The sequence below is a fragment of the Ranitomeya imitator genome, chromosome 4, assembly GCF_032444005.1.
Source record: "Ranitomeya imitator isolate aRanImi1 chromosome 4, aRanImi1.pri, whole genome shotgun sequence".
In the NCBI taxonomy this organism is placed as follows: Eukaryota; Metazoa; Chordata; class Amphibia; order Anura; family Dendrobatidae; genus Ranitomeya; species Ranitomeya imitator.
In genome coordinates, this window is record NC_091285.1 from 22,537,454 (window position 1) to 22,553,510 (window position 16,057).

Here is a 16,057-nt window from a genome sequence, read left to right on the forward strand (position 1 = left end):
GTATTCCTATGGTCTCCTCGAAGAACTTCCATGTATTGACTGCCGCTGCGCCACCTCTTCGCTTTTCCATCGCTAACGCTCTCCGGCGGCCACTTTGACTTTTCGCCCCCCATTTTGCTTGGCCTTTCCCCACTCGTCCCCCTCCTTCTCCCTACCCTTCCCCTTGCTTCTCCCTTCTCCCACATCCCCCTCCCTTTCTCCCCTCTCTCCCCCTTTCTCTTTTTCTCCTCCCTCTCTCACTACTTCTTCCTCCCCTCCCTCCTCTTTCCCTGCCCCCTCCCTCTCTTGTCTTTTGCTAGAGCAAGCAACAAGGATTTGGAAGTAATGCGGTGCTGCTGCGTGGAGATTAGGACGAGACCTGAATATTTATGAGCTGGCTTGGGGGAAACTGCCTTGCACACTCACAGTGTGTTTACTTGCTTCTTTGTTCCTCCCCATTTCCATCAAACTTGAAACACTTTCTCCTTCCTCCTCCTCTCGTGACATTACTTCTTCTTTTCTTCTTTTTTTTTTTTTTTTTCTTCCTGGAATATACTTTGTTTGCGCAAGGAACCATAGAATCCATATTTTTCCTTACCTCCTTATAAACTACTTGCACGGATGAAGCAAGATCCACAGGTAAATGCGGCGGTTGTTGGGGGTTGTTTTTCCTCTTTCGCTATTTTTTTTAGGTTCTTCCTTCTGGTTTCCTATGGTTGGTGCTTCTTGGATTGGTTGTGCTGTGATGGAGTACAGCTGTGGACTGCAAGGATGACAAACTTTATCAGCTTGGCATCTTTCATGGTGGGATCATCATGGCCATGAACAAGGAGTAGACTCATCTTAGTTCTTATTTTTTTGTCCATGGATATTTACGGAAAAGAGGTAGGAGATACTCATTGAGATGCATCTATCACATCATTAACATCTTTCGACTCTTACCGACGGAGAGAGGGGGGTTGACTCTCATCTCTCTTTCTTTTCGAGCTCTTGTATTTTGACCACCAGAACTCTTGTAAGATGGTTGTTGACTACAGTTTTGTCCTCCTGCTTGGTATCTAGTCAAGGGTTTGGGGGGGATGGAAGAAGAAGTTCTCTCTGCAAGAGTCCATCCAAGATGAATTATGACACATGCCTCGATGACACATCGGTAACATGATGTCGTATCGACTCATTCTCTTACTTTGTCAACACCCATCCAAAGTGTAGGATTCCGGTTGAGCTCCGTCAAGGTTGTTGAGTTCACCGCGTGCACCATTTTCTTCTCGAACCACACTCACTAGTTACATGGCTTTTCTTTGGCTTTTTTTTTCTTCTAGGCGTCCATCTTGAGTTGGTCGACATGCTTTTAGGCTAGGTGTCAAGTAAAATGGACTTTGATTAGAGGAGGTGTTGGGCGTTCATTTTCATTTATTTCACGAGCGGCTCGGCAGCAGCAGATGAGTGTTAGAAGTCCCCTTTGTTGCAGATTGCTGCGGCAGCCGATCCATTCAGCACTTTTTTTTTTCCCCCTTTCCTCCTCCTCCTCTCTCTTTTTTACCGAGACACTTTCACTCTCGAAAGTTAACTCTACGATTGCCGGAAGTAAAAAACAAGCAAAAGTTTACTACGCGCCTCCTTATAAGTCCTAGTAAACAGGTGCCGTTGACTAAGTAAAGTTTCATTCTATAGTCTCTAAATAGCTGTATGTGTATCGTGGTGCGTGAGGTTGTTAGCGCACATTCTGATCAAATTGTGTGTGAGCCCACCTGCCACGTCATGGCAATCTGTACGCTAGCATATTATTTGTATAACAGAAGACATACTTGCATTGCCAGAAGTGTAGTTCTCTCTCCAACCCCCCCCAACCACCACCACCACCACCCAACCTCCTCTTCTAGCCCTCCTCCCTGGTTGTGCTGTGCCGGAAATGGGAGGGGGAGGCAATGTGTGTTGTGTGGTCGTGCGCCTTTCAGCACCATGGACAGATGCCATTGAAAAGCTTTCTTCTTCCCCTCTCAGTGTAACGAAATGCGCAACCGTAAACTTTCACGCCTCGTCTTTCGTAGACGAATTCCCCCCAATTGTCTCGCGTGTTTAGATTCGGGGAAGATGTGGAATGATATTCAACCTTTTGTGGCGAATTTTCGCAGTTTTCATATTTCTTTCCACCCCCCTCCAACCCTCCCCCGTTCGGAATGGAATCGATCGAGCTCTTCCTTTGGAATGCAGCACCGAACTTAAGACAGCTCCTTCTCCATCCGACCCATCCTAATCCCCCCATCTCTCCATCATGTTCCGGGGGGTCTTCGATTTTAGCTTCTTCTCCTACTTCTGCTCGACTTTTGCAAAGGTTCGAGGGGGGGGTAATGTCCGTAAGCTGCACTCTCAGTTTGGTAGTGGAAGCTTCCATTTTGTGTGCGGGAAAAGGGGTGTTGTTTTTTTTCTTTTTTTCAAACATGGAGAAAAAGTCTGCAGAGTTTCAGATGGGGGATGGGGCCCCATTCATGCTGAACATTACCATTTTGATTGCTTTGATGCCATTTTTGGAGGGGGGGGGAGGGGATAAAAATCCAATCCCACCACCACCACCTTCCTTCTCCACCTTCTACTCACACACAACACACAAAGATGTTTAATCACCGCATGCAATCGGAAATCAGATACTTTTTTTTTTTTTTCTGCAAGCTGTTGACTTTGGTTGTTTTCGATGGTGCAGAATTTTTTTTTTTCCCCCTCCTTAGTCCTTACCGCAACAATGCAATTCCGGGTCCTCGCTCGCCTGTTCAGATTCTGCTTTACAAAGCACATCTGCAGTCATTTCTCCTGTGCACGGTAGACGAGTGTGCATACTTGTGCTGTAGATGTTATCATACCCTCCCCCCCAACTTCATCTATCGGCGTTGCACTTTTATATTATGATGATCTGCGCTCGTTTTTGACGATCGCTTACTAAAACGAGCCTATAATTGTAGAGTTTAGTAAAGTTTATCGTTGCGGTTGTACTACATTAGACACAAATGGCGGTATTATTACTTCATTCATTTGTAATGTCTCTTTTTTTTTTTCCTTAAGTTTTTCTTTTTGCCTTCTAACCTCGCATCGGGTCCATCCGCCGCCATTATCTTCCGTAGTTTATGGAAACTGCTTCATAAACTGTACTTTGAGCGAGTGATTTATCACGACACATTACCATTCAGTACATCGCTTCGTTTTTTTTTTTTTTGCGTTTTTTTTTTCAGCTTTCTATAAATCTCATTGGCCGAGGTGTAATAATCTGACGCGCGTTGTCATCCCATCCCGCTACTGACTTAATTCTTGTCACACATCATGCAGCCCGGTTAAATATGGAGCTGGTTGATGAAGGGGCTGCAGCGCGGTGGGGGGATTCAGATCACAGCTGCTTGTTTGCTTTACACATTGCCTAGCCGATATTACCTTGCCCTTTTGTTTTTCTTTTTCCTTTTTTCCATATGTCGTCTTCTTCTTACGCTTCTTTTTTTTTTTTTTCATGCAGTTAGTTGCCGAGGACTGCAGTCGCTTTTTAATGGTGATCGATGAAGATAAAGTTGATAAAACATCTTTATTAGTCAATCCCACGATTCCTCTGCCCGGCTTCCCTCATTCTAGCGCAAGTTTGCCCTTTACACCCTTATTATTATTGGGCGTTTATTGCTTTTTTAATGCCGTCAGGTGTCGTTCTCTAGTATACGATGGTGATAACGTATTGATCTTTTTCATTTCTGCGGTGTACTTTAGTCCGACGTCGGTTTACTATGTGCTTAGAGGGGCTTTTCGGACCCTTAAAATCTAGCTGAATATCTAAACCATTGGGTACCGTCCTGTAATACATAAAGGAAAATCTCTTTTTAATCATATAACTAAGGTTAGATGATGACCTTCTATTAGCATGCACTATACTGCACAGTTCCTGTACAATACTGCCATATGGTGTCAAAAATAGTCACGCAATACAGTGCCTAATTATCATTAACCTATGGTGCTCAAATAACAGGCTATGGCCTAATGTAGAAATACAGTCATAACATGTACAAATAGCTGTACTGTGTAGTGACTAATTCATACTATTATACAATGCTCAAATAGTGCCGTAAAGCCAATAAATACACCTACAATACAGTGTTCAGTCTCCAGTATCCAAATGGACATGGCATACAATGCCCAAATGGTGCTACAGAGAGTAAAAATTCCATAATGACCAGAGCTCAAATTATGGCGCCATACAGTGCCCAAATAGTCCCATACTGTGTCCAATGTCCATACCTTACCATATAATTTTACGCCAAAGTAACAGGGACAACCTGTGCTCAAATAATGCTACAAATACCATACCAGTATTATACGGTGCCACAATAACGGCACCATGCAGTGCCAAAATAGTGCCGTACAGTGTACAAATATACATACCGCAGTGTTTAGCCACCAGTACCATACACACATGAATACAAACAATATACAGTATCCAAATAGTACCATACGTTGTACAAATACTCGTAACAGTGTCTCTGATTACTAGTTTCAAACAGTGCCCTAATAATACTGCCACGCCATGCGTTGTATACATACGACGTCTAATTACCAGTACCAAGTAATAGGGACATACTGTGCCCAAATCGTGCTGCACAGAGTACAAATATCTATACTGTACAATGCCTATGCACTTTTATTATACAGTGGCCAAATAGTGAAGCCATACAGTGCCCAAATAACAGTGCAGAAAGTGTCATAAAGTGTACAGATACTCACACCGGTGTCTAATTATCAGTTATATATAATGCTCCATTAATGATGACATGCAGCGTTCTAATAGTGCCACAATACATACAAATACACCAGCATCTAATTACCAATTTTATAAATAGTGATGCCATACAGTGCCTGTATAGTGCCGTACAGTGTACTGATACTCGTACTAGTATTTAATTACCAGTGTCACACTGTGCCCAAGTAACAGTGATACACTGTGCCCAAATAACGCACAATGTAATGCCCAAATAACAATGCCAAACAGTGCCCAAATAACAATGCCAAACAGTGCCCAAATAACAATGCCACACAGTGTCGAAATAATAGTGCCCAAATAACAATGCCAAACAATGCCCAAACAACAATGCAATAAAGTGCCACAATAACAATGGACTGGAATACCCAAATAACAAGGCCAAGTTGTGCACCAATAGCAGTGTCAAAAGGTGCCCAAATAACAATGCCAAACAGTGGCCATATAACAATGCCACACAGTGTCGAAATAATAGTGCCCAAATAACAATGCCAAACTGTGCACCAATAGCAATGCCAAACAGTGCCCAAATAACAGTGCCAACGAGTGTCCAAATAACAATGCCAAAAATTGCCCAAATAACAATGCCAAACTGTGCCGAAATAATGCCAAACTATGCGCCAATAGCAATGCCAAACAGTGCCACACAGTGCCCCAATAGCAAAGGAATGGAATGCCCAAATAGCAATGCCAAACTTGCCCCAATAGCAATGCCAAACAATGACCAAATAACAATGCCAACGAGTGTCCAAATAACAGTGCCCAAATAACAATGCCAAACTGTGCACCAATAGCAATGCCAAGCAGTGCCCAAATAACAGTGCCAAAAATTGCCCCAATAGCAATGCCAAACAGTGCCCAAATAACAATGCCAACAAGTGCCCAAAAAACAATGCCACACAGTGCCCCAATAGCAAAGGAATGGAATGCCCAAATAGCAATGCCAAACAATGCCCAAATAACAGTGCCAAACAGTGCCCAAACAACATTGCCAATCATCATGAAAATAATGCCATACAAATACCCATACCAGTGCCGACTACCAGTCTCATACTGTGCTGTGATAATGATGGTATATGTCATCATCCCATACAGTACATAATTACCTCAAAACAACAATCGCACCTAACACCCAGATAACGCTGCCATAGGAAGTGTATAAATAACGGGGTGCATGATTAAGGTGCCCACTCCAGCAGGGAACAGTGTGAACGTACTGACCATGTACCCCTATGTAGGGGGTAGGATTAGTTTGTAGATTTGAGGCGCCGACATATTTGTCAAACAATAGATTTTATGTTTTTTTTTGCCACGTAACTCACAAGCCTCCTACTGCCCAGAGCCAAAGAAAATGGCCACTGACGTATGTAATAGATGACTGATATCCAGGTGACTGCTTCTGCCAGTGATTGGCTGCAGCGGTCATGTGAAGGACCAATAAGATGATCAGTAGAGTGGATACTGCTTTGCACTAGGTTAGTCGCCAAAACCCTACACATCCTACCCCAATTTTCCCTCCTAATCCCCCAATTACAAAAGCTCGGAAACTGAGTTGCTACAATATTCTCCCCCTAAAAGTCCATTTTGGGGTTTTGATGGAGTTATCCTTTAAATCTTTGGAGCTGCTATTTCCTGTTATGTATTGCTACTGTACATGCGGCTATTGCATTATTGCAGACCCAAAATTTGCTATGATTTTTGCAAAAATTCCTGGGCGGACCTGGCCAAAAGGGGTGGGGTTTATATAAACTCCTCCCCAAGCTGATTGACGTTCCCTTATAAGGTTAAATTAAGACTAAGGCGGGACTTAAAGTGTAATTCCCTTCTTCATAAAATGGACATTGTTGGATAGTGTTTGTAAAACTAAGCAATTTTGCAATTTACTGCTTCATAAAATTTTCAACCATTCTTGAGATATTAACACTTTTCTTTTGTTTACATTTCGTTGTCTTGGAGACCGTCCACCTCTGCTAGACAGCAGATCATGCGCAGTGCATTCCAATATTTAGATGGAAAATCTGACCACAAAATTCAGACCCCAGACCAAACCCCAGAAACCAGACACCAGACCAAACCCCAGAAATCAGACCCCAGACCAAACCCCAGAAACCAGACACCAGACCAAACCCCAGAAATCAGACCCCAGACCAAACCCCAGAAACCAGACACCAGACCAAACCCCAGAAATCAGACCCCAGACCAAACCCCAGAAACCAGACACCAGACCAAACCCCAGAAATCAGACCCCAGACCAAACCCCAGAAATCAGACCCCAGACCAAACCCCAGAAACCAGACACCAGACCAAACCCCAGAAATCAGACACCAGACCAAACCCCAGAAATCAGACCCCAGACCAAACCCCAGAAATCAGACCCCAGACCAAACCCCAGAAACCAGACACCAGACCAAACCCCAGAAATCAGACCCCAGACCAAACCCCAGAAATCAGACACCAGACCAAACCCCAGAAATCAGACCCCAGACCAAACCCCAGAAATCAGATACCAGACCAAGCCCCAGAAATCATACCCCAGACCAAACCCCAGAAATCAGACCCCGGACCAAACCCCAGAAATCAGACCCCAGACCAAACCCCAGAAATCAGACCCCAGACCAAACCCCAGAAATCAGACCCCAGACCAAACCCCAGAAACCAGACACCAGACCAAACCCCAGAAATCAGACCCCAGACCAAACCCCAGAAATCAGACACCAGACCAAACCCCAGAAATCATACCCCAGACCAAACCCCAGAAATCAGACCCCGGACCAAACCCCAGAAATCAGACCCCAGACCAAACCCCAGAAACCAGACACCAGACCAAACCCCAGAAATCAGACCCCAGACCAAACCCCAGAAATCAGACCCCAGACCAAACCCCAGAAACCAGACACCAGACCAAACCCCAGAAATCAGACCCCAGACCAAACCCCAGAAATCAGACACCAGACCAAACCCCAGAAATCATACCCCAGACCAAACCCCAGAAATCAGACCCCAGACCAAACCCCAGAAATCAGACACCAGACCAAACCCCAGAAATCAGACCCCAGACCAAACCCCAGAAATCAGACCCCGGACCAAACCCCAGAAATCATACCCCAGAACAAACCCCAGAAATCAGACCCCAGACCAAACCCCAGAAATCAGACACCAGACTAAACCCCAGAAACCAGACACCAGACCAAACCCCAGAAATCAGACACCAGACCAAACCCCAGAAACCAGACACCAGACCAAACCCCAGAAATCATACCCCAGACCAAACCCCAGAAATCAGACCCCAGACCAAACCCCAGAAACCAGACACCAGACCAAACCCCAGAAATCAGACCCCAGACCAAACCCCAGAAATCAGACACCAGACCAAACCCCAGAAATCAGACCCCAGACCAAACCCCAGAAATCAGATACCAGACCAAGCCCCAGAAATCATACCCCAGACCAAACCCCAGAAATCAGACCCCGGACCAAACCCCAGAAATCAGACCCCAGACCAAACCCCAGAAACCAGACACCAGACCAAACCCCAGAAATCAGACCCCAGACCAAACCCCAGAAATCAGACCCCAGACCAAACCCCAGAAACCAGACACCAGACCAAACCCCAGAAATCAGACCCCAGACCAAACCCCAGAAATCAGACACCAGACCAAACCCCAGAAATCAGACCCCAGACCAAACCCCAGAAATCAGATACCAGACCAAGCCCCAGAAATCATACCCCAGACCAAACCCCAGAAATCAGACCCCGGACCAAACCCCAGAAATCAGACCCCAGACCAAGCCCCAGAAATCATACCCAAGACCAAACCCCAGAAATCAGACCCCAGACCAAACCCCAGAAATCAGACCCCGGACCAAACCCCAGAAATCAGACACCAGACCAAACCCCAGAAATCAGACACCAGACCAAACCCCAGAAATCAGACACCAGACCAAACCCCAGAAATCAGACCCCAGACCAAACCCCAGAAATCAGACCCCAGACCAAACCCCAGAAATCAGACACCAGACCAAACCCCAGAAATCATACCCCAGACCAAGCCCCAAAAATCATACCCCAGACCAAGCCCCAGAAATCATACCCCAGACCAAACCCCAGAAATCAGACACCAGACCAAACCCCAGAAATCAGACACCAGACCAAACCCCAGAAATCAGACACCAGACCAAACCCCAGAAATCATACCCCAGACCAAACCCCAGAAATCATACCCCAGACCAAGCCCCAAAAATCATACCCCAGACCAAACCTCAGAAATCATACCCCAGACCAAGCCCCAGAAATCATACCCCAGACCAAACCCCAGAAATCATACCCCAGACCAAACCCCAGAAATCAGACACCAGACCAAACCCCAGAAACCAGACACCAGACCAAACCCCAGAAATCATACCCCAGACCAAACCCCAGAAATCATACCCCAGACCAAACCCCAGAAATCAGACCCCAGACCAAACCCCAGAAATCAGACCCCAGACCAAACCCCAGAAATCAGACACCAGACCAAACCCCAGAAATCATACCCCAGACCAAACCCCAGAAATCATACCCCAGACCAAACCCCAGACATCATACCCCAGACCAAGCCCCAAAAATCATACCCCAGACCAAACCCCAGACATCATACCCCAGACCAAACCCCAGAAATGATACCATAGACCAAACCCCAGAAATCAGACACCAGACCAAACCCCAGAAATCAGATACCAGACCAAACCCCAGAAATCAGACCCCAGACCAAACCCCAGAAATCAGACACCAGACCAAACCCCAGAAATCAGACCCCAGACCAAACCCCAGACATCATACCCCAGACCAAACCCCAGAAATGATACCATAGACCAAACCCCAGAAATCATACCCCAGACCAAACCCCAGAAATCATACCCCAGACCAAACCCCAGAAATCAGACCCCGGACCAAACCCCAGAAATCATACCCCAGACCAAACCCCAGAAATCATACCCCAGACCAAACCCCAGAAATCAGACCCCAGACCAAACCCCAGACATCATACCCCAGACCAAACCCCAGAAATGATACCATAGACCAAACCCCAGAAATCAGACACCAGACCAAACCCCAGAAATGATACCATAGACCAAACCCCAGAAATCAGACACCAGACCAAACCCCAGAAATCATACCCCAGACCAAACCCCAGAAATCATACCCCAGACCAAACCCCAGACATCATACCCCAGACCAAACCCCAGATATGATACCATAGACCAAACCCCAGAAATCAGACACCAGACCAAACCCCAGACATCATACCCCAGACCAAACCCCAGATATGATACCATAGACCAAACCCCAGAAATCAGACACCAGACCAAACCCCAGACATCATACCCCAGACCAAACTCCAGATATGATACCATAGACCAAACCCCAGAAATCAGACACCAGACCAAACCCCAGAAATCAGACACCAGACCAAACCCCAGAAATCAGACCCCAGACCAAACCCCAGAAATCAGACACCAGACCAAACCCCAGAAATCATACCCCAGACCAAGCCCCAGAAATCATACCCCAGACCAAACCCCAGAAATCATACCCCAGACCAAACCCCAGAAATCATACCCCAGACCAAACCCCAGAAATCAGACCCCGGACCAAACCCCAGAAATCATACCCCAGACCAAACCCCAGAAATCATACCCCAGACCAAACCCCAGAAATCAGATACCAGACCAAGCCCCAGAAATCAGATACCAGACCAAGCCCCAGAAATCAGACCCCAGACCAAACCCCAGAAATCATACCCCAGACCAAACCCCAGAAATCATACTATAGACCAAACCCCAGAAATCAGACCCTAAAATCAAGACCTCACTTTTAGATGCCAGATATGACCCTAAAATTCAGACAACTGGATAAAACCCCAGAAATCAGAGATCAGACCAAACCCCATAACTCAGGCTCTAATTTTCAGATTCCAATATTTAGATGGAAAATCTGACCACAAAATTCAGACCCCAGGTCAAACCCCAGAAATCAGACCGTAGACCAAGCCCCAGAAAGCAGACCCCAGACCAAGCCCCAGAAATCAGACTCTAGAGACCAATTCCCAGATAGCAGACCCCAGACCAAGCCCCATAATTCCATTTCCAGACTAGATCCTTTCAGTTAAACTACAGACCAACCCCCAATATTTGGTCCACATTAAATCAATATTCAGACCACAGATTATACCTTAATATGCAGATCCTGGCTCAGGCCAAGCTTTTTTTTGTCCCCCACAATGGCACATACCACCATATAGTGTCAAAATATTGTGCACATATACTACCAAATAGTTATCAAATATTGCTGCCATACTGTGAACACATAACAGCGTCATACAGTGCTCAAATATACTGTACTACGTCGTCATTTACTTATTGTATAATACTAACATACAGTGTCAAAATAACAGTACCATAGCGTCCACATGCATAACACTGCTGTACACTGAATACACAACTGAGTCATACAGAGCCCAAATAATGGGTTACATTTGGCCGGATACTACCGCCATATAGTGAACACATACTAGTGCCCCAATACTACTGCTATCTGGGAAATATATGCTATGTAGCGGCACATTTCAGTAAATTCAATCTTTGGAAAGTGTCATTCTTATGATGCTATAGGTAGTCTTCCCCTCGGCCAATATTGAAATTAGCCCCATATTGCAGCATTATTTTACATCCTTTGTGCTGCAGTCGACACTTTATAGAAATCTCCGTGTCCTTACCTCGACAAGCTTTTATTTCTTCACCTCTTAAAGAGACACCAGCATCACATAGAACAACACATCATCCCAAATTACTTGTTAGGTGCCAGATTATTAAATATTCTACACTATTATTATTATTATAAAAATTGGTAGCAAAGCCAAATAAAATATTGCATTAAAAAAATTGTTGAAGGACATATTGGTTATCAGTTTTCCAGGAAATACGCCATTATTAATTTACACACTTTTTTATCCTGTGTCCTCTTTGGTGTTCCTGGGGCAGGATGTGGACAACATTAGTCTCCTTCTCCCTCTGGTAGCTGACCATATAGTTTCTTCCTTCAGTAGCATTCTCCTTCTGGTAGCTGACTGTATAGTTCCTTCCTTCAGCCTCCTTCTCCCCTTGGTAGTTGACCATATATTTCCTTCATTCTGTCGCATTCTCCCTCTGGTAGCTGACCGTATAGTTCCTTCCTTTAGTCTCCTTCTCCCTCTGGCAGCTGACTGTATAGTTCCTTTCTTCAGTGTCCTTCTCCCCCGGTAGCTGACCATATATTTCCTTCCTTCTGTCACATTCTCCCTCTGGTAGCTGACCGTATAGTTCCTTCCTACAGTCTCCTTCTCCCTCTGGCAGCTGACTGTATAGTTCCTTCCTTCAGTTTCCTTCTGCCTCTGGTAGCTGAACATATATTTCCTTCCATCACATTCTCCCTCTGGTAGCTGACCATATAGATCTTCCTACAGTATCCTTTTCCATCTGGCAGCAGATTGTATAGTTCCTTCCTTCAGTCTCCTTCTCCCTCTGGCAGCTGACTGTATAATTCCTTCCTTCAGTCTTCTCCCTCTGGTAGCTGACTGTATAGTTCCTTCCTTAAGTCTCCTTCTCCCTCTGGCAGCTGACTGTATAATTCCTTCCTTCAGTCTCCTTCTCCCTCTGGTAGTGGACTGTATAGTTCCTTCCTTCAGTCTCCTTCTCCCTCTGGTAGGTGACCATACAGTTCCTTCCTACAGTCTCATTCTCTCTCTGGCAGCTGACTGTATAGCTCCTTCCTACAGTCTCCTTCTCCCTCTGGTAGCTGACCATACAGTTCCTTCCTACAGTCTCCTTCTCTCTCTGGCAGCTGACTGTATAGTTACTTCGGTCAGTCTCCTTCTCCCTCTGGTAGCTGACCATGTAGTTCCTGCCTTCAGTCTCCTTCTCCCTCTGGCAGCTGACTGTATAGTTCCTTCCTGCTTCCCTTGAAGAAGGGAATAGTTCCATGCTACTAGCATAACCTCTTCTTTCCAGACAAGCAGGAAGGAATGTATTTCTATGGGCTACTCAGCAGTATACAGACAACATACAGTGTGGGGAGTGACTGAGCATGTGTGTCCATCAGCACTCGGATCAGGAGGTGGACGTGCACATTGCTGTACATTTAGAACACTAGGCGGCACTATACTATGTAAGGAGAGTTTTTATTAACAGCATGTAAATGGCAAATATTATTATTGATGGGTTTTTCATCATTATTTGCAATGTATATTATTGTTAATACCGGCGCAGCCCCTTTATAACAACAACCATTTAATTGTATCATCAATAACTAGGGAAGGCTAGGGGTCCGGAAAAACTGCACCATGTAAAGAACTGTGAACATTTCATTTTCTTTTTACTGTGAAACAAACAACAAATAAGACAAAATAACTGAAAACTTCAGTGTGCGTAAGTATTCACCCCCTTACAGTCAGTACTTTGTAGAGCCTACTTTGGCGGCACTTACAACTGCAAGTTGCTTTGGATAAGACTCTATGAGTTTTCCACATCTTGCCAATGCGATTTTTGCCCATTTTTCAAGACAAAACAGCTCCAGCTCCTTCAAGTTAGATGGTTTCCTCTGGTGAACATCAATCTTCAAGTCTGACCACATATTCTCCATTGGATTAAGGTCTGGGCTTTGACTAGGCCACTCCAAAACATTTACAAGTTTCCCCTTAAACCACTTGAGTGCTGCTTTAGCAGTAGGCTTTGGGCCATTGTCTTGTTGGAAGGTGAAGCTCCGTCCCAGTCTCAAATCACTGACAGACTGGAACAGGTTTTGCTCAAGAATATCCCTGTGTTTCGCACCATCCATCCTAACCTCGACTCTAACCATTTTCCCTATCCCTGCTGTTGAAAAACATCCCTACAGCACGATGTAACCACCACCATGTTTCACTGTGGGGATGGTGTTCTTGGGGTAATGAACTGTGTTTGTTTGACACCAGACATAGCGTTTATCTTGGTGGCCAAAAAGTTCAATTTTGGTCTCATCTGACCACAGCACCTTCCTCCATTCATCTGGGGAGTCTTCCACATGTCTTTTGTCAAATTCAAAACAAGCCTTACAATTTTTGCGTGCAAGTAAGGGCTTTTTTTCTGCCTACTCTTCCATAAAGGCCATCTTTATTGAGTGCACAGCTTATTGTGATCGTGTGGACAGATACTCCAGTTTCTGCTTGGGAACTTTCCAGCTCCTTCAGGGTTAGCTGTGGTCTCTGTGCTGTCTCTCCTTACCCAGGCTCAGAGTTTTGGTGGGTGGCCCTCTCTTGGCAGGTTTGTTGTGGTACCATGCTCTTTCCATTTGATGATAATGGATATGATGGTGCTCCGGGGGATCATCAGAGATTGGGATATTTTTCATAACCCAACCCTGACTTGTACTTCTCAACAACTTTCTCCCTGACTTGTTTGGAAATCTCATTGGTCTTCATGGTGTTGTTTGAAGATCTCATTGGTCCTCATGGTTCTGTTTGGAGATCTCCTTGGCCTTCATGGTGTTGTTTGGAGATCTCCTTGGTCTTCGTGGTGGTGTTTGAAGATCTCTTTGGTCTTCATGGTGTTGTTTGTAGATGTCCTTGTTCTTCATGGTGATGTTTGAAGATCTCTTTGGTCTTCATTGTGTTGTTTGGAGAACTCCTTGGCCTTTATGGTGGTGTTTGGAGATCTCCTTGGTCTTCATGGTGTTGTTTGGAGATCTCCTTGGTCTTCGTGGTGGTGTTTGAAGATCTCCTTGGTCTTCATGGTGGTGTTTGGAGATCTCCTTGATCTTCATGGTGGTGTTTGGAGATCTCTTTGGTCTTCATGGTGGTGTTTGGAGATCTCCATGGTCTTCATGGTATTGTTTGGAGATCCCCTTGGTCTTCATGGTGTTGTTTGGAGATCTCCTTGTTCTTCATGGTGTTGTTTGGAGATCTTCTTGGCCTTCATGGTGTTGTATGGAGATCTCCTTGGTCTTCATGGTGTTGTTTGGAGATCTCCTTGGCCTTCATGGTGTTGTTTGGAGATCTCCTTGGTCTTCATGGTGTTGTTTGGAGATCTCCTTGGCCTTCATGGTGTTGTTTGGAGATCTCCTTGGCCTTCATGGTGTTGTATGGAGATCTCCTTGTTCTTCATGGTGATGTTTGGAGATCTCCTTGGTGTCGTATGGAGAGCTCCTTGTTCTTCATGGTGATGTTTGGAGATCTCCTTGGTCTTCATGGTGTTGTTTGGAGATCTCCTTGGTATTCATGGCGTTGTTTGGAGATCTCCTTGGCCTTCATGGTGTTGTTTGGAGCTCTCCTTGGCTTTCATGGTGTTGTATGGAGATCTCTTTGGTCTTCATGGTGTTGTTTGGAGGTCTCCTTGGTCTTGATGATGGTGTTTGGTTAGTGGTATCTCTTGTTAATGGTGTTGTAGCCTCTGTGGCCTTTCAGAAGAAGGTAAAGTGTATATACTGATTGACATGTGACACTTAGATTGCACACAGGTGGACATCCTGTCCCTAAGCATGTGACTTATGAAGGGAATTGATTGCACCAGAAATTTTTAGGGGTTTTATAGCAAAAGGGGTGAATACATATGAACATGCACATTTTTAGTTTTTTGATCTCTTAAATTTAATGTATGCTGATATCTTAGTATGGAGTTCCTAGAACCACTACTTCAAAGTGCATCATTCCTGGAGTTCCCCTCTAAGCCAGTCCCATCCACCTCTCTGGTGGAGCCGTCTCTGTACTATCTCTCATAATATGGCGGTTGCATACTGGTGCTCCGGACGGATGGGTCCGGTTAATAGTGCATGAAGCTGCACCTGGCTATCGGGGACTCACGACGCCTCCAGCAAGGACTGAGAGATGACTATATATGAGCGACGTCCATGCAACGTGTTGTACTTAGGATCTTTGATCGCTCAGCTCCTGGAGATTAATCTTCACACTACGGCATTATTATTACTGCACATCGATGTCCTCATAGCAATAGATTTTGCAGTAAACTTACAGGAAAAATACTACCGTGTGTAAGCCTGGGGGCGCAAGAAATGGGTAACGGGTCTTTATAGCAAGGCTCCGCCACACTATTTAGAGAGGGTGTGCTTGCAGGGGTTACCCACCTTTGAGATCTATTTTTTTTAACTTAAATACGTGTATTTGTGGCTAAAAAAGATTTTTGCAATTAGGTTTAATTTCATATTTTGCAATATTTGGCTTTTACAGGCCCTTTGGTTCGCTGCAGATTGTACTTTGATGTGGTCTGTGGTCATGAATCAGCTGAGAGCAGCTC

At 45.1% G+C, this 16,057-nt stretch overlaps 1 protein-coding gene across 3 annotated transcripts in view; it reads left to right on the forward strand.

The window, feature by feature from the left end:
* Positions 1-287: 287 nt before the first annotated feature.
* The window catches only part of PHF21B (PHD finger protein 21B), a 93,744-nt gene continuing 77,974 nt past the window's right edge, over positions 288-16,057 (forward strand). For 2 of the 3 annotated variants that reach the window (XM_069763331.1, XM_069763332.1), the window contains exon 1: positions 288-618. In XM_069763331.1, the coding sequence (XP_069619432.1) occupies positions 601-618 (18 nt within the window). In that variant the 5' untranslated portion in view covers positions 288-600. Of the gene's footprint in view, positions 865-16,057 lie in introns of all 3 variants that reach the window. The other variant, XM_069763330.1, reaches the window with a different exon arrangement.